Below are 19,578 nucleotides of genomic sequence, written 5' to 3'. Positions count from 1 at the left end.
GCTGCTTATGCATAGGGAGACAGCTCAGGGGGCAGGAGTGCATGGAGGGATGGACACTGGGAAGAGGTAACTATTGGGAGGAAGTAGGAGGGGAGATGTTGCATTGTGGGCAATGTCATGAGACAAAGTGTATGTGAACTGCTGTATGGAAAGTGTATTTGCTCTGTAAATTTTCACCCAAATCACAATTTAAAAAAAAAAAAGAAAGAAACTGCCAGACTGTTTTCCAACACGCATGCAACAATGAATGAGGCTGGCAGTGGTTTTGATCCCATGTAGTATGCATGCCTTCATCTGGGGGGAAGGAAAAGAGGGATATTACCTGGCTTATTTAGGTCCACCCTCACCCATGAGGGAAAATGATGCATATGAGCCTATCAACCACAGCTTTGTTCTGTCTCTAAACCTAGATTTTAAAATGGGAGAGAGCTGGTTTATAAAGGAGCTGTTACAGTGCACACTGAATTTGGAGTCTGAAGACCTCACTGAGAGACCTTGAACAGGCCAGTCCTCCTCTCTGGGCCACACTTTCCTCAACTGTAAAATGAAGGCATTGGTTAGAGTTAAATCTCCGAGGTCTCTTTCCAGCTTAAAAACTGTACAATTCTAGAACCTGGTGGCTGGGTGTGACAAATTATGATCTCTCTCTCCCACTGCATATGTTCCAGAGTGTGGTATTTTGGGTCTAAATATGCCAATGTCTTCTGTTTGTATGTGCATATTCCAGCTATATGACTAAAACTTTAGTTGTTTGCATGTAAATAAGGGATGCTTCTTAGTTTTCTCCAGGAGAGACCAAATGGCTCTGAGGGGTAGTAAATCATGAAATCACCAACTCAAAGCATGGCAGGAGGGCAAATGATTCAAAATAGGTTTCAGTCTGTAATCATTCTTTAGCATAGTTCATTTTTTTTCCACATCCTTTTTACAACCAAATTAATTTAGTCTTTACATTAACCCTGTAAAATGGCACAGATTTTTACTGAAGAGGAAAGAGACTCAGAGATTAAGTGACTTGTCTTGATCAAGAGCCAGAGCTAGAATTAAAATCTAGGGCTTCTGACTCCTGGCTTGTGTGTTCTTCCTAGTATTCTACTGGGTGTTGGAGGAAACCTCTGGATAGAAAAGAGAGTTAAAAGGGGTCTGGTTTCTAGATAAAGGCAAAGTAGAGAGCCTTTGGCCAAAAAAAGATGCCAGGTAGATTTGCCTGCTCTGTTCCCATATCTAGTACCTGCAGTGCCATCTGATTCAAAGTACAGCCTCAGAAGACTTAAAGATAATGGCTATTTGAAGAGCCATGCACTGTGATTAACTGGAACATCAGAGGGCAATGATAAGAAGTAGTAACATTCTGGAGCTTCTCGCAAGATGTGAAGGATGTTTACTAACTTTTCTCAGAACCAAATTTGCCCTGTTTCTCAGGGATCACTTCTTCCATAAATAAGGAATGTGATCATACCGTCTCTCAGGATTGTTGTGATGATGTAAGATGATTAGATGAAAGTACTTCTGAAGTCACACAAAAATGTGTTGTTCATTCAATCAACCAACATTTATTGAGCACCTACAGCAGCCCAGGACCTGAGTTAGGAACTGAGACAATACTAAAACAAACAAGATACTAGAAGCTCAGAAGCATTATCTTCTTCTTTTTACCACCTTTGTCATCTCCTATCAAATGCATTCCTGTGATACGTTATATTATATGAGGGAAGATGGATCCTGTTGTTGTTGTCAAGTCAGCTCCAACTTATGCACCATCCTCACAATCACTGATATGCTTGAACCCATTGCTGCAGCTATTGTATCAATCAATCTCATGGAGGGTTTCCCTCATTTTTGCTGACCCCCTACTTTACCAAGCATTTACTATTTTACCAATTGCTTTTTTATCCTGATGACATGTCCAAAGGAAGCAAGACAAAGTCTCACCATCCTTGCTTCTGTGTAGCATTCTCGCTGTACTTCCTCCAAAACTGATTCGGTTGTTCTTCTGGCAGTTCATGGTATATTCAATACTCTTCACCAACAGCACAATTTAAATGTGCCAACTCATTGATCTTTCTTTTTCATTGTCCAGCTTTTTCTTCTGATGAAAAAATGAGATGACCATGAGATGACTGAAAAGGCCAGATTTCGATCAGGGACACCTTAGTTGTCAGAGTATTTTCCTTTTAACACTTAAGAGGTATTTTACAGATTTTCCCAATGCAATACATCATTTAATTTCTTAACTGGTGCTTCTGTGGGTACTAATTATTGATACAAGTAGAATTAAACCCTTGACGACTTTAACTTCTTCACCAATTATCATTATGTTGTTTATCAAACCAGTTTCAAGGATTTTCATTTTCTTTATGTTCTGGTGTAATCCATATTGAAAGCTGTAGTCTTTGACATTCATCAGTAAGTGCTTCACACCATCTTCACTTTCGACAAGTAGTACAGTCCCGTCCAATTCCCCAGCTAAGTGCTTCTGTCCCAGGGAATTCTTGCTATGACCTAACCCTCAGGCCTACATTGGAGCAGCAGGGGGCTCCCTCAATTGACAATTCATTTATTCACTTACTGAGAGTTAGGCATGGTTCCAGGTGCTGAGGATACAATGATTTAACAAAACAAAAAAAGGTTTCTACCTTCATAGAGTCCACAGTCTACTGGGGAAAGCATATAGTAAACAAATTAGCATACAAGTAAATATCTACTCAAAACCACTGCAAGGGTGTTATAATGGGGAGTGGAACTCAGTTTAGAAGGCATCTCTGAAGAGGGGACATGAAGCTGAGATCCCCAATGCAGGGCAATGGGTTTCTCTTTTTATATGCCCTTTCTAGCCTGGTAGCGTAGTGCCTAAGGCACTTGACTGCTAACCACAAGGCTGGCAGTTCAAACCCACCAGCCACTCCTCAGAAGAAAGGTTGGGTAATCTACTTCCATAGTGATACTGCCTCGGAAACCCAAGGAGGGGTCACTATGAGTGGGGTCCGACTCAACAGCACATAACAACAACAGCCATGGTCTTATAACTTCCAAAAATGACTGAGTGGAAGATAAAGCATATGAAATTCTTACCAGGGCTGCCTGGGACTATGCAAATAAGGTGACTGTGTCCTACCAAAGGGACTGGTCAGTTTTGCCACCCTGCTAGGCTTGTAAGGGGTGATCCCACAGAGGATGAAGGGGACCTCACTGCCATTAACAAGAACCAAGAGTAGAGCATGTCCTTCAGACCTGGGACCCTATGCCGAGAACCTTCTAGACCAGGAGACAGAGAGCTGTAATACTGGAGAGATACAAGGTGGCACAAGACAGAGCAAGACAGCACACATGGTGAGAACTAGACCAGAGTGAGGCAGCTGCAGTAGGCTTCCTGGTCCAAGGAGTGAGGTGGCAGTGGTGGGCTCACTAACCCATGCAGCAAGGCAGCTGTGGCAGGCTTCCTGGCCCACAGTGCAAGATGGCTACAGTAGGCTTGCTGATCCATGGAGCCAGAGAGCTGAGTGCCTTTGGGCAGGAGGCTTGCTGGTAGAGTAGTGTGCTCCCAGGTACATGATGGCAGAGCTAAAGAGCTGTAACACTTGTCTGAGCAGGGCAGAGGCTGAGAGTGAAAGCCAGCAGGGCACAGCTGAGAGTCAGGCCTGCCTGACTGCAGACACAGTGGAGAAGGAGCTGAGAAGTTGGAAGCTGTCCTGGTTAACAAATCTTATCTCCTGAGTTGTTCCTGTTACTTCCAAGTTGATCCTGATACTGAATTGTTACTTCCCTAATAAACCCCATAATCATGAGTATGGTCTGTGAGTTTTATGGTCCTTGCAATGAATTATCAAATGCAGCAGAGAAGTAGAGAGTGCCGTAGTTGGGATGGTTGGTTTCAGAGTTGGTAAAAAGACTGAAGAATGGAGGTATGTCTGACTTCCACCTCAGAGAAATCAGCTTTGGACTGATGCTAATGGTGATTATCCTCCCCCCTCATGAAGTTAGACAAGGTCTGAAGACAATACCCTATTTCATCAGCCATTTGAAAAGCCTGGTGTGAAGCCCTCCAGGCAGAGAGAACAGTGTGGTCAATGGCCTTTGGTATAGATAAGAACACAGTGTCTTCAAAGCACTTACAGGCCTGCAGTGGGGCAGAGAAAAGAGCAAGTAAGACAGTGGTAGGAAATGAGGCTGGAGTGAGAAGCAAGGATTAGACCACACTGGGCCTTGTAGACTGAGATAAGGAATTTGTTGTAAGTGCACTTAACTTCTAATACCTTCTGCTTTCTCTTCCCAATGCTACCAAAGAAATGAGCTGGGTTGTTCTGCTAGTTCTCCCATGATAGTCTGAAAGGCTGGAGGGTAGTTAGAGAAATCTGCCATATACAACCCCAAAATATTGTCACCTTCAGCTCCTTCTCATCTAAACTCATCTGACCCAGAATCTATGTACTAGATGTAAAAAAACCCAAAGGGTTTCATTCCATGGCCATCCCACCACACACACAGAGGAATAAATTTACCAAAAAAATCCATTAATTCAGTAGTCATTGTGCCTGCTGCATACAGACTCTTTAGCTGGGTTAGATAGCTCACTCCTGCACTCTTGTTTTGGTGGAATATTGATTTACCACTTTAAAACCTAGAAAAAGGGGAGGTAAATGTGTTTAAATAATTGCTTTTTTTAAAAAAAGAGAGGAGGAAGTGATAAAAGCGGTAAGAACAGTAACAGAGAGGTATTATTGAAGTAATAAAATTCTTTTGATTACATGTTATGGGAGCCATTGAGTGTTCTGTAAAGAAAGTCAACACAACATTGTAGTAAATTTTAAGTGGTGCAGCTAACTTCTCCTTTAGGAGATCACATAAGTAAGGCAAGGTAGAGACAGGTTCTCTTGTGTCCTGCAGATGGGGATGTAAATTGGCACTTTAGGGACCTGTCTGGGAAGAAAGCACTATGGATTAAGAGTCTCAAAAATTTCACTTTAACCCAATAATTTCCGAAGGAAAAAAATCAGAGATTTGTTCAAAGATTTATGTATAAGAATTTTCATTGTAAGGTTATTTGTACTATAAAACAGACACAATTTAACTATCCAACCTGGATATATAATTAAACTACGGTCATCCTCACGTTGGAATAATATTTAAAGTGACTTTTGGAAACGATCAACATATAATTTTAACTAATAATTACAATATAACACAAAAATACTTTGACAAAAGAGGTGGGAGTAATTGGGGGAGTATGAAAAGTTTCTGAGATATTACCATTTGAGAATGGTCTTGAAGGATGTGTAGGCGCTTCCAGGAGGAAGGGAAAGAAATGATCAATGACAAGCACTCAGCCGCCCTGGGCCGCTGGCGCCAGCTGATCCCTTCGCTGAGGCTTCGTGCGAGTGAGATAAGTCCCAGGAACTACGTGGCCTAACCTCCCAACCCTTCCGCTGTCGCCAAGAGCCTCCCAGAGCGTGGTGGGAGCTTCCACGCACAAGCTTGCGCAGGGCGCAGGCGCAGTCGGCCCCCAGGGCCCGGCCGGCGTATGAAGTTTCATACCTGAGAGGGTGGAGGGTGTGTGAGGCCTACTCCGTGAGGAGAGCAACTCCAAGGTAAAGGGCTGAACCCACATAGGGAGTCAGTAGTCCTATGGCTGCAGAGCCAGAGGAAAGCTGGGAAATCAGAGCATCTCTTCTGAGCATGTTGCCTTGGTTTTCCTGGGCCACAAGTCTCCCAAGCCACTCCTCCAATCTGGGGTTCTGCTCCCTGGTGCCAGGTCACCACCCACACAGCCATCCCTTTCCACTTCCTTCTTCAGTCTGGGAGTCATCTCTCTGTTAACCCCTCCTCTTTGAGAGATGGAGGTGGGATGAGAATGGGAGGCTAAGGGGAAGAAGAAAGTCTCCTGACCTAGCTGCAAACACTGCCCTCTGGCCTGGCTTCTTGTGCACCCAGCTTTGTTTAGGCAGCACATGATGTGGTCTGAATTGTTTCTCCTTGATAATTGTGGATCTTCCTGAGTCCTGACCCAATTTGCTCAGAATCTGGAGCCAACCTTGTCTTTTAAACCCATCTTGGACAAACCCAGGGCTGTTTACTTAAGGTACTGGGATTTCTGAACAAAATCAATTTCTTCCCATAACTTAGCTCTCTTCTCACTTACACCTCTCTAGGATGTAGGATGGCTAGAGGTCTGTGTTGTTGAAGAACATTGATGTGAGGGGAGGATGTTAACTCTTTAAAATTTGCTTTAAAGTTTACATTGAATGCCTTCTATGGGTACCTGCACTCTTGCAAGTCACAGATCCCAGTCACTATTGTCTTATACTTGCTTCTTTATAGTCAGTTACCTGCCTAGCCTGGGAAGACAATGAGTTCCCTGTCTCTGAAAGCTTGCTTCTTCACAGCCTCACCTGTAGAAGTTCTCACAAATTCTTCTTCTGCTCTGGCCCAGATCATGTCTCATATGGATGAAGCAGCCCGTCGGCTGTCCAAAAGTGGAACGAGCCTGTATGCAGTGTTGGAGCTTAAGAAGGGTGCCTCACCTGAGGATGTAAAAAAGTCCTACAGGTTCAAATATCAGCCTTTTATTCAACCTTGAAATTTCCCCCCTTAAACCGTTTTCTCTCTACCTTGCTTTCTGAACCCATTTTCAAATCCCTAAGTCTTTGCTTTAGGGCTACATGGGACCAGTGTCTTCTTCATTGTGGCATGGGAAGGAATTTGGCTGCTTGCCCTGTCCTCTGTATCACATCTCATGCATTCTTTCTGTACTATCTAGAATCCTATCCTTGTAATCCAAACTAACCCTCCCTCCCTAGTCATCCCCCATCCTCTCTCCACCCTTCTTTATGGGTATTGCCTGGGTAGGAGACTGGCCTTGAAGTATCATCCAGACAAGAATCCAGGAGATCCTCAAGCAGCAGAAATATTCAAAGAGATCAACACAGCCCACGCCATATTGAGTGACCCTAAGAAGCGGAAAGTCTATGACCGGCATGGCTCACTGGGAATATACATATATGATCACTTTGGCGAAGAAGGCGTCAGATACTATTTTGTGATGAATAGTTGTTGGTTCAAGGTACAATTCTTCCTAGTCCCCTAAGACGAAGGAAAGAGGGCCAGTTCACTCCCCTTTCTTAGGACAAATGAGAGTGTTTCAATTTTTGAGTGCTAGGAGGATTCAGGGAGGGGAGCTTGAACGGTAATATAGCAGGAACTGCTGGGCTGAGACCATTCTCTCCTGCCTTGTAGACTCTTGTCCTCCTGTGTTGTCTGCTCACTTGTTGCTGTTTCTGTTGTTGCTGTTGCTTTTGCTGTGGAGCACTTAGGCCACCATCTGAGGAGATAGTTAAGAGAAACCATCAACAGAATGTCAGGACTCAGCCTTCAAGATCAGGTGAGAACAATAGGCAGGAGCTGAGGTAAGCACCGAGGAACCCTGGTGGCACAAAGGTTAAGTGCTCAAAAGTTTATCTACCCAGTGGCTCTGTGGGAGGTAGACCTGGCGATCTGCTTCCATAAAGATCACAGCCTAGAAAAGCCTATAGGGAGTCCCACTCTATCACACTGGAGTTGCTATGGGTCAAAAGCAACTTGATGGCAACTAGCAGTCACAACAGTGAGATAAGTGATAAATGTGGATTAGGAATAAAAGAAATAGTTTGGGATGAGAAATTTCTGTGCAACAGTGAACCCTTAAGTGAGTGAAGAAAACGAAGCAGATACGATATGTTTCTGAGGGGCTTGTGGGCCAAACTGACTGTTGGAACATAATCTTGGCCTCTCATGACTTTTGAGCTGAGGAGTGGATGGGAGAGTATGCCTAAAAAGGCAATAGTTGAAAACAGGTTAGAGGCTGCAGCTGATTGCATTTACTCAAAAGGATGATAAGGGTTTGAGATTATGTCCACCCTAAGTACGTAAAATTTAAAATTACGGGTTGACTGACATTCATACACATTGCCACCTAGTGATGCTAATGAGTAACTACAAGGTAATGATTTCCTTACCAGGAGACTGAAAAATTGTTTCTAAATATTTTTATCTTGTTTTCAAATTCCATTATAGCGACCAAAAATAATTTTAGAAGAGAAGAAGATTCTGACAATGAAAATGATTGTTAAAAGATACAGAAGGGTAAGTTATGAAAACAAAAGGCAGCAATAATTAAAGGATAAGAGAGGAATATAGACTTTAGATTAGTGGTTAGTGGAAAGTTTATATCCTTGTAGTATTGACTACAAGTGTTTATATTCTTAGTCATCGGGGGTTTGCTTTAAATTCAGGGTGACCATTTCTTTGGTTAGTAAGGCGTCAACATCTTTTACCCATAGGTGCTGACCCAGTGAGGGTGCCTTTTGCTGCTCTGTCCACTGGACATGTTGAAGAAAGGAGCAAGCAGCCTTTTCCTGACATTGAACCTGATTTAACCTGTCTTCTTGTAAGAATCCCGACTTCAGAAGCATTAATGTCATCCATTGCAGGGAGGACACCATCTCTGCTCTTGATAGTACCACCAACCCTGGCCATGCAGGGTCACTCAACTACTCTTCATTGTAGCTCCAGTACCAATTTCAATCTATCAGAGAGCAGTCCTCCCAATCCTACCCTTGTGAGATCTCAGGCAGTGGTGATAGATTTTTCCTTAATATTTTTTTATCTATGCCTTTCTTGGGATTTGAGCCAATGTCAGCAGGTCAGCTCCCTGAGCCTTTTGTGATATCTCCACCAAGACCCTGATGACTGGGCAGGGTGGATCCCATCCCTGAAGCTGCTGCTCCAACTAACCCTCCTTTCTTGCAACTCTGAACCCCTCATGTCAGCCTCATTCTTAAGCCATTACACCTTTCTGAGACTGGCCTCACCTTCTGGTACCCATGCCCTTGGCACTGCCAGGTCCATTCCATGTCACCATGCGTCAGCTCAGATGTATGAGTGCATTTGAGGCTTAGAAGTAGTCATCTCACCTTTGGCTTCTCCCTGGACTTGAGCTACCAGCACAGCAACCACTGACATGGGTCCTGTGGGCTGACAGGACTCCACATATCAGTGCCTGCTTGCCTCTATCCTTTTTACCACATCTTATGCAAGCTGATTACCACATATTTTATTCTTAAAACAGGGGCATGAGACATGTGATAGAGAAAGGACTTTTACACACTCTTTCCCCACACGTGCCTCTTTGTTCTGCCTGTTTGGTATCCCATCCACACCATTTATTTCTCATCCTCCCAGGGTCAAAGCCTAGTAATTACTCAAACTTCTCTCCCCTGACTGAAGAAGGGCTAAGAAACATCAGCAAATAAAGAGTTTTTGTTCAATCCCAGTACATATGTTGGGGACGGGGGGTGGTGTACGGAGAGAAATTGTGCCTGGGATAGAAAAAAGGCCTGTAGAAGAAAAAGACATGGAGTTAGTGCTCAAACCTGAGACCAACCTAGCTTGGAAAGGAATAGTCCAGGGCAACTGTGGGGTTGGGGCAGAGGCTTCCAGGAGCCTTGTGATTATGCACTTTGTCAATGCTCTAAAATATCCCTAGAGACTGATTCCCTTGGTGCCTAAAATAGGTCCCTGGCATTCAGGTCCTTTCTGTCCAGCTCATTCCCCTGATTTCCAAACAAAGTTAAAGGTCCTTGGAGTGGTTCCAGCGGTGTGTTCACGAATGAGAATCTTACACCTTCACAGTGGGCATTCACAGAAGGTGATTCCAGACCCTAGGACAACAGCCTAACTTTTTGAGCACCTTATCCTAGGGTGATATAAGAAAGGGCTGGGCAAGGACAAAAAATGAACCAGAAGTGTTAGACAAGAGGTTGTATCTCTAGTCTCTGACACCCCTGTTCTGAATCACAGGATCTTGAGGAGGAGGGCCAGGGTCACTGCTAAGCCTGTGGAGAAGGAGGAAGCTGTCATTGACTGTAGGTCTGATGAGTTTTCCTCCCACTCTGAGCCATGTGTAGTGGCTCTCACACAGGCTGATTTAGAATTCTGTGTCACTGCCCTGGAAGAATACCCCAAGCTAGCGCATGGAGGTCAGGGACTCACTGGAGCCTTCTAAGTAGAAGCAAATGAGAGACTGACACCTTTGCTGGCCCACCTTTCACTGCAAACAATGAAGTTCACCCCCTGCTGTTGCTCAAGGGAGTCACCCATTCCTGTGTGAGTCAGGGTCACTCAGTCAATGACAGCTGTGGCTCGCCTTACAGAAGCTAAATTGGGAGTTGGAATGACATGCAGATGCCCCTTGTCTTCCCCACCCCCCGTTAAAATTAATCTCTCTGGAGAGTGAGGGACAAACAGTGCTGCCTACAGAGTGACCAAGAGAGAGTCATTTAAGGAACAAACGGAGAATTTTTCTAGGGACAGAGGGAGGGATAGTAAAGCTAAGTGTGCCTGGCTAAGGGACAGAGCAGAGAACAGAGTGAGGCCAAAGTATCTGGAGACAGCTATCTAAGGACAAGGCAAGTTGTTAAAGGAGAAGACAGGAGAGATAGCAGAGCTGTTTCAAGAGTGTGCAACAGAAGGGAACATAAGAATTCACAGACTGTCTAAAGGAAAAGAGGAAGGGTCCAGAGGCAGTGAGAGAAGGCCAGGACAAGGGCCAAGGCCAGGGCAGGCACGATCACTGAGGGGATGAACTTCACAGTGGGTTTCAAGCCGCTGCTAGGGGATGCACACAGCATGGACAACCTGGAGAAGCAGCTCATCTGCCCCATCTGCCTGGAGATGTTCTCCAAACCAGTGGTGATCCTGCCGTGCCAACACAACCTGTGCCGCAAGTGTGCCAATGACGTCTTCCAGGTGGGCTCCTGGGGCAGGGGTAGGGGTGGGTGAAGAAATGCAAACTTGTATAAGACTCCTTGTCAGGTCAGAGCTGAGTCCCCAGAAGGTGATGGGTGGCATGCTTTGTGAAGTGGGTGGTGGCTGTTGTGACTGAAGTGCAGAAAAAGAGCCAGAGTCCTAGCAAAGCCCGAAGTGAGCATGAGTCAGCAGTTGTCCTTCGGGCTGGTGAGTACAACCTATGAAGGACAGCAGCTGGAATGCTGGCATCTATAGAGGAAAGAAGACCCCATAGAAACTGGGAGGGAGCTGATCCCACACCAGGCTTTGTCATAGTGTGTGCTAGACTGCATTCCAGTCTGGAGCTTCAAATTTAGAGAGTGATATGGAAAATCTGGAGAAAAGATCGCCAAAATAATGAAATATTTTAAAGATAAATACTGTGAGGTAAGGTTCATGATGACAGAGAAACTACTTGTATTTAAGAAAAAGTTCAATGCACCAGTTCTTTTGGGGTGGTGTAAGTTATAGTGGGAATTCTCCCCAGCTTCCGGAAAGAGGCCTACTGGTGAAAAGTATTGAAATCACTTGACTGACACAGAGAAAGCAGATAAAAAAAAATTACTTTCCAGAAGTGCAACCAGTTTGGGCTTATTTGTGGTCTTGGGACAAAGCATAACTAGTCAAATTCACAGATATCATTTTAGCCGCTAATTTCAAAACTAAAAGCAGCACATACCAGAATGTTTTTTTCTTGCTCTGCACCACTTTAGAGGTACTAGTGAGCTATATAATGGAACAGAGGTCACAGAGAGTGAGGGAGAAAGGCCTTTAGACCTTACAAATGAAATAAAAACTCTAAACAGGCCAGAGCTGGCTTTGTATGCATGACAGTGATAAGGAACATCATGAGCAAGTTCTTCATTTGTATCAGAAATTATGAGGAAATGTGTTGAACACAATTGACTTTTACCTTAACCAAGAAAATGCTCCCCTTTTCAGTTTTTTGGGGTAGTATATGTGTAAGAAAAGAAGGTCTGGGGCCGTCCCATGGCTGTGCTCTTGTCTGTCAACGGTCTGCCATCTTACCTTACTGCCCAGCACCCTGCAGTCTCTTCTACCATTTCCCATCAAGGCCTGTTTCTATCCCCCATTCCTCCAAGGTCCAAATCTGCCATTATTTGGCTCCAGAGTATCTCCAAGCCAGAGACTTTTCCCTCTTGGGGGGACTAGACTTGCCTGCTCATCACAGGCATCAAGTCTTATAAGAGAGACAACTAAGTCCACTGTCTTGTTTTTTTCCCTTGGTCTAACTCTGGACATGCTTTAGACTGACATACCTAGGAGAAATGGCAAAAACTCATGAATTTATACTGAAACATCCTCATTAGGACCTAAAATATGCGAAAGCAAAGAGAAGTTTCAAAGGCTAAAGTAATGTGGCCTTTAAAAAAGTGTTCAGAATATTAAAGTAAAAAGCCACATAGTGCGTTCTGCAGAGGGACCCAGGAATAGGTCCCATACATAGAAATTAGAAGTTGTTTAAGTGACCTTCCTTGTTCAGGTTGGTCTTCTGTATCCAGGCACAATCCCTTGGTTCCGTGAAGCTCTAGAATACTGATACAGGCCCAGAGAGACCTGGGGATGGTTTGGGTTTGGGTCAAACACTGTACAGATTATTTGGGAGAACATGATTCCAAGAGTTTAGGATGGTTCTTTGGGTCTGGAGTGATGTATATCTTTAGAAGTTCAGAGCGCCCATGGGCCCTCCAAGAAGAGAAGAGTGAGCAGCTCGTTTCCTTGATGCTTTATTTAGGAAGGCCTGGTGGGAGGCTGACCCAGTTCTTCAGCCACACTTATGTATATACATCTCAGTACATTCCCCCTCTAAAAGATGAGCATATTTCGTTTTTTCACACATTGCCTCCACATTTTGACAACTCGGCAAATCAGATTGTCTGTTTTCTGAGTATGGGGATAAGAATAGGACAGTTAGTTTCTCTATCTTAAAACTACTTAGGAAGAATACCCTTAGAGCATTACCTAGAAAGTTAACAGGACTTCTTATAAAAGTGACACTGAGATACCATATTTTTAAAAAGCAACATACGTGTATACACGTATCTTTTTTTCAAACAGAATAGGAGTTTATATCATGAAAAGTGAATCTGCTACTCACCTCAGACCTTCAGGTCCCTTCTTCAGTTAGAGGTAACCATTCCCAACTTTCCAGAAATTTTCTGTGGATAGGTACATAGTTACACATGCATATTTAAGCACAAATAAGAGAATACTAGATTCATCTTATAACTGTCTTTGTGCACTTTCTTTCAGTGATTGTTCCATGCCCACACACTGAGATCTGTGTCTTCCTTTTTAATGGCTCTGTGGTGGCATAATGCCTAAGGCACTTGACTGCTAACCAGAGGGCTGGCGGTTCAAACCCACCAGCCATTTCTCGAAGGAAGTTTGGGCAATCTACTTCCGTAGTGATTGTTGTTGTTTTTATGTGCCGTCGAGTTGGACCCGACTCATAGCGACCCCTCCTTGGGTTTCTGAGGCAGTATCACTACGGAAATAGATTGCCCCATCTGCCTTCTGAGGAGCGACTGGTGGGTTTGAACCGCCGGCCTTCTGGTTAGCAGTCAAGTGCCTTAGGCACTACGCTACCAGAGCTCCTTGGAAACCCAAGGAAGGGTCACTATGAGTCGAATCCGACTGGACGGCAGTGAGTTAAGAGGTTTTTATTTTTTATGGTTTTCCATTGTTGTGGACACAGTCTGTTTAAGCAGTCCTCGAAAACATGGCTCATTGTTTTGCTGCTCTGAAAACTGCTGTTCTAGAGACTTTTGTGATGGATAACAAATAGGAATTTCGGGGAATTGTGATTTTATAAGATCATTGTGATTTTGTAAATCTGTCCTGGAAGAAATGCAGCCAGAATGCTCCTTAGAAGTGAGAATGACCAGACTTTGTCTCACCTACTGTTCTGGTTACCTAGTGCCACTCTGACAAGAATATACCACAAATAGGATGGCTTTAACAAACAGGAGTTAATTCTTGCAATTTGGGAGGCTAGAAGTCTGAGTTCAAAGTGCCAGGATCTAGGGGCTGGGTGAAAGCTCCTCGACCTTGGGCTTCAGCTCTGCCTCTTGCTCCCAGCCCACTGAAGCTGGAGGCATCTCTTCACTCAGTCAGCTACGGGCTGCTGAGGCTAAGGTCAACAAATAAAAGGGCACAGTCCCAATGTTACCAAACCACATGGCAAGCCATTGATTCAAGTCCATTGAAAGTCCCAGGATCAGCAGAGCATGGCAGGCTGTTGAACGATGACTTGGTTACATGCAGGGTTCAAGCATGCCAAAAGCTAAAGATCATTCCCAAAGTTGTTTCTTATATACAGGAAGCAGACCACATATCCAAAGGCAGCTACTCAGCTGCTCCCAGTAGATTCTACCATAGAGTTGATTACCAGTCTCATCTTGGGGAATACTACATCCAGCTGCCCAGCCACTCAACCAGGCCCAGCCAAGTTAACACACAAACTTAACCACCACACCTACTTTGGTCATATAGTCAAAAGGGAGCACTCCCTGGAGGATGATATCATGTTTGGTAAAGTGGAGAGCCAGAGAAAAAAGGGGAAGACCCTCAACAAGATGGATTGACACAGTGGCTGCAGTGATGAGCTCAAGCATAGCAAAGATTGTGAGGCTGGCACAGGACTGAGCAGTGTTTCGTTCTGTTGTATATAGGGTCACTGTGAGTTGGAGTCAACTCAGTAGCACCTAACAACAAAAACACAACAGGATCAGGTTAACCAGAGAGCCAGGAAACAAAATTTGAAAAGTTAAACACATTTAATTGAAAATGTTGAACAGTATTAAAGGGATGGGAGGAAATCACCCATTATCCTGCTTCTCTTGACACAATTACTTTTATTTTTGCATTTTACTTCAAGTCCCTGTGGCTATCTATAACATGTTTACATAGTTCCCATCATAATTTAACTAGTTTTCTTTAGAGCCTTAATACATCTCTCTTTCTCTGAATTTAAATAGAACAATCACCAAAACACCACATTAACCCTCTCAAATTTCTCTCTCTCTCTGTCCCCACACTTGCACCCACTCAGCTACTAAGAATTTTGAATAGACGAAAGCTGTTAGTGTGGGAATTTGACACAAGCATCTTCCCATGTGTTTCTGTATTTGTAAACTCTGTTCACTCCTAAGCAACTTTTATGCAAGTCTTCAGTTTATTTTTGTACCTGCCCCCACTTCACTGTGGGCACTTGTTTATGAGCTGAAGCCTGTTGTGATTTAACAGACAACCCGAAGGCCTTGCTAGAAGGTTGTTCAGGAACAGCTTTTCTAGAGGGTGTCCTTTTAGGGAGGGACTTGCAGAGGTGGAAGGAGCTCTGGTAATGCAGTCCCTAAGACATTTGACTGCTAACAGAAAGTTAGTGGTTCAAACCCTTCAGCTGTTCTGTGGAAGAAAGATGGGGCAATCTATTTCTGTAAAGATTTTCTGCCTTGGAAACCCAGCAGGGGTCTCTATGAGTCAGAACTGACTCGATGGCAGTGGGTTGCAGAGTGGGAATATCAAGAAAGGGGCCTGCACTTAAAATCCCTTCTATGCCCAGCTCAGCTTCTACCAACACCTGGATTCTCCTAAGGCTCTTCAACTTTTCTCCAAAGTTTTGGTCTTTTGTCCACTCAGAGCTTCCCCAGTGTATTTTGAGCACCTGGCTCAGAGAATCTGTGTGCTCCACTGTTCATTACCAGCTAGGTTATCAGTCTAGGGGAGACGGTCCCCAATAACCCCTGCCTTCTGGGCCAGTGTCCCAAATTCACATCTTCCTGAATAGCCAGAAAAGTGAAAATAATCTGAGATAAGTATGGATTTGATAGAGTAACTGCATTTACAGGCCATCTTTCTAGATGGAACATTTCTAGTAGATGCTATGAAACAGAAGGACCATACAGCTTAAAAGAGAAAGAACTCATAGCATGTATGTCACAGAGGAGCCTTGAGCATAGCCTAGAATTAAAGTCCACTTATTTATTCCCTTCCATTTTACAAGTCACAGTAAAGAAAGAACAGCTATTTCATGCCCTGTGGTTCTGGGTGGTCATTTATTTTTAAGGCCTAGGTTAAGGTTGTTAGCAATCCTTTGTGTTTGCACAGTGCTTTATAATTTATAGAGTGCCTTCACATACATGATTCCATTAGAGTTAGATAGAATGGATTATCTCCATTTTGCAGGGGCAAGAGAATGTAAGAAAAGGTGTGGTCACACAAAGGGACCAAATAGGAGCATAAATCCAGGTATTCTGTCTCCTAGACTGATGGAATTTCCTCTACACATCACATTATTGGCACATGAAATTTTATTTCATGGGGCTGTCTCCCTGTGTAAATAAATGTAAGAGTGAAGGAAAGAACTAAAACATTTATGTGTACACTAGAACAAATTAGTTATTAGTTTTAAAATAAAAAGAAAAATAGAAGCAGAAAATATGGTTTTGCTGATTGGAGATTAGCCAGCCCAGTGGAGTGATCTTTGGCATAATCTTTGGAGTGATCTGTAGCCCAGGTGGAGACTGTCAGATCTGGGGATGGGCTAACGAGGTTGCCATCTACACCTTAGAGTATAAAATTCTATTTGTGATGTGACTATCGAGGTACTTCCAGTAGGGAAAAATGTCTAAAAAACCTACTAGATGGGGTGGTAATGAAAAAATGGTTGAGAAACAGTTCACTGTAACTCTCAAAATATTTAGGAACACTTTTGATAGAGTAATATATGTGCTTCTTGATTAATACATTAAATAATGAGATCTAGTGGGAGTTCTGGTGACATAGTGCCTAAGATACTTGACTGCTAACCAGAAGGCTGGCGGTTCAAACCCACCAGCCACTCCTCGGAAGTAAGGTTGGGCAATCTACTTCCGTCGTAATACTGCCTTGGAAACCCAAGGAGGGATCACTATGAGTCAGATCCAACTCAACAGCAGTGAGTTTGGTTTTTGGTTTTTTGAGCAGTGGGCCTTTTAACTAATTTTGAGGTAGTGATAAGCGTAAATAATTTTTTGAGATTTCACCAACAACTGTAATGGGATATGAAAATACCTGTGATTTCTGTTGGTGACAAAGTCTCAGGTACTGCTAAAACTACTATAATTTGTTACCTAGATTCATAGCTGAAGGAATTGCTCAGTTTCTGCTGGAGATTAGTGAAAACAAAGAGCAAATTTGTTCCCCCACCACGCACACACAAGTTCATAGAGACCTTGAATTCTATCCATGAAGCTTTTGGAGCCTGTGGCTCCCAGGTTAAGTATTCCTATATTAGAGGCACCGGCGTGTTGAAACCCCAGAAACATTTTTGACTCCTTCTACCCACACCTCACAAGGGATTGGCTGGTCCTCTGGCATCTCCAGTCTTTCCAGGATTGCTGCCACTGTCTGAGGGCCGCCCCAGGACTTGCACTAACTACCGCATTTGCTTCCTAGCTAATCTCTGCCTTAAGCCTCTCTCTCCTCTCCCGTCTATCCAAACTACCTCTGTTAGATTAATATTCACTTTCTTTTTCCTTCCCATTTGGAAACCTTGTCTATAAAATTAAGGTCGGATCCTTTCCTTGGAATTCAGAGCGCTCCATAAGACCCACCTTTCTAGCTTCCCCCACCTCTTCCCTATTTGCACCCTATACTTCTGTAGTCTCTTCTATCTCCTGAAACTGTCTCCTACCTGCCATCTTCTGCTACCTGTCCATTCATCTTCAAGGTCCACCCTCAATGATATCTTTTTAAACACCCCCTTCCTTTATGGGTCTTCACAGTTCTTCTTAGTAACATTTGATCTTGTCGGCTGTTACTTCATTACGGCACTCTAGCGCCCCTTTCCATTCATGTCAAGATTGAGCATTGCATTTTAAAAAAAGTAAATTTACTCTTAAAAAAAAAAAGGAGTAAGAAATCACTCATAAGTCTATTACTCAATGACAGTTATTTAAAATATATTTGATTTCATGCATTTTATAAATTAATTCATAGTCTATATGGAAAAATTTGGGAAATATGGATGACTATAAAGAAAATTTAACAGTCACCTGTAAATTCCATAACCCATTAAAAAATTGGGATCCTATGATCTATATAGAATTTATATCCTGTTTTTATTCATCTAAAATTATAACATGAGTTCTTCCCATATTAAGAACCCTTCGTTAAAGATGGTGGCATTAAAAAAAAGATGGTTGCATAATATTCCATTATACCACAATTTATTTAACCTTTCCTATTCTACTATTAAATACTCAGGTTATTTCCAATATGAAAAAGCAACTTTTATTTATTTTTATTAAGAAAATAATAGTATATAAATTTAAACCTCATAGACATATACTGGTGGCATGTAGTGCCTAAGGCATTTGACTAACCAGAAGGCTGGCAGTTCAAACTCACCAGCCACTCCTCGGAAGGAAGACTGGCCAATTTACTTCCGAAGAGATACTGCCTTGGAAACCCAAGGAGAGTTCGCTATGGGTTGGAACTGACTCAACAGCAGTGAGAGAGTTTGAGAGAGAATATATAAATCCTCCATAATCCCCTCCCTGAGAGACAAATACTGTCAGCAGGTTGGGGGTTCAGGGGTACAGGCCTTGAAAAAAAAAACCTGGCAGTCTCCTTCTGAAAAATCAACTCTTGAAAACCCTATGGAACCCAGTTCTACTGTGGCAGATATGGAGTCACCGTGAGTTGGGGCTGACTTCATGGCAACTAGTTTTTAGGTATGGTAAGTACTGTGAAGATAGAGGCTGTATCTTTCACCTTTGTATATTCTGCCTTGCCCTAAGTAGGCTCTTGAAAGCTGTTTCTTGAACTTAACATTTAAATTTAATAAATAACAATACTGTGTAGAAACAAAGGGATACATGCAAGTTGTGGAATGAGAAGTGAAGCTGCAGGATAGATTGTGAGGAATCCACCCATCTAAAAAAACAACAACAACAAACACGCAAGGGTTATTTCAGAGATGCAATTTTCAGAATTGCATACATCAGACAGGAAGAGGGCGCCCCAGGGACAGCAAGGCAACAGCACAAACCGAGAGGTGAGATGGCGGGATCACTTGTGTCACAGTTAAACAGGGAGTTCGTGGCCTAAATGGTGTGAGAAGACAAGGTTGTTATAAAACCACCAAACCCCTTCTCCCATCTCACATACACACCAAATCCAAAACTAGGTCTTCAGACCAGAGGTACTTCCCCCATACCATGCTGTATTAATGCCCTCTGTTAAAAGGCAGAGATGTTACCAATATGTAACATTGGTATTCTTCAGTAGGATGAGAGGGGATAACAATTTTATCCACTCATCCAGTACATGTGAATTTCCAAAATTAGTCACCCTGCATTTGCAAAAGGTTAGGGACATAAGACTGACAAGTTTTGATAAGGAGAAAGAGCAATGATTTCCCAAACTTCGTTCTCATTTAACGTTCCTGAATTTTGCCATGCATAGCATTTGTACTTAAAATAACTCACTTTAAATATATGTGTGTGTATATGTATGTATACACATACATATATATATGTACGTATGTATAGGAACTCTGGTGGCGTAGTGCCTAAGGCATTTGACTGCTAATCAGAAGGCTGGCGGTTCGACCCACCAGCCACTCCCCAGAAGGAAGGTTGGACAATCTACTACCATAGTGATAATGCCTCGGAAACCCAAGAAGGGGTCACTATGAGTCAGGTCTGACTCGATGGCAGTGTGTTTGTGTTTTGGTTTTGGTTTGGTATGTGT

At 43.2% G+C, this 19,578-nt stretch overlaps 2 protein-coding genes across 2 annotated transcripts in view; both read left to right on the top strand.

Annotated features, from left to right (window-relative positions):
• Positions 1-6,430: 6,430 nt before the first annotated feature.
• Positions 6,431-9,839, top strand: DNAJC5G (DnaJ heat shock protein family (Hsp40) member C5 gamma). The gene is made up of 4 exons (XM_007938904.1): positions 6,431-6,543; positions 6,844-7,057; positions 7,231-7,375; positions 9,832-9,839. The coding sequence occupies exons 1-4, from the start codon at positions 6,431-6,433 to the stop codon at positions 9,837-9,839; spliced, it is 480 nt and encodes a 159-aa protein (XP_007937095.1).
• A 772-nt stretch (positions 9,840-10,611) lies between these two features.
• TRIM54 (tripartite motif containing 54) overlaps positions 10,612-19,578 on the top strand; it is a 70,541-nt gene continuing 61,574 nt past the window's right edge. The window contains exon 1 of the mRNA XM_042780683.1: positions 10,612-10,779. Within this exon, the coding sequence (XP_042636617.1) occupies positions 10,612-10,779 (168 nt within the window). The remainder of the gene's footprint in view (positions 10,780-19,578) is intronic.

This window comes from Orycteropus afer, unplaced genomic scaffold, assembly GCF_000298275.1.
Source record: "Orycteropus afer afer isolate SDZICR_OR568_19922 unplaced genomic scaffold, OryAfe1.0 scaffold00054, whole genome shotgun sequence".
NCBI classification, from domain to species: domain Eukaryota; kingdom Metazoa; phylum Chordata; class Mammalia; order Tubulidentata; family Orycteropodidae; genus Orycteropus; species Orycteropus afer.
The sequence above is the reverse complement of the archived record's forward strand: the minus strand, read 5'-3'. Positions and strand labels throughout refer to the sequence as shown.

Coding starts and splice junctions, on each gene's coding strand:
- DNAJC5G (XM_007938904.1), top strand. CDS start 6,431: ATGTCTCATATGGATGAAGCAGCCCGTCGGCTGTCCAAAAGTGGAACG. Junction 6,544..6,843: donor GATGTAAAAAAGTCCTACAG/GTTCAAATATCA, acceptor TTGCCTGGGTAG/GAGACTGGCCTTGAAGTATC. Junction 7,058..7,230: donor TGAATAGTTGTTGGTTCAAG/GTACAATTCTTC, acceptor CCTGCCTTGTAG/ACTCTTGTCCTCCTGTGTTG.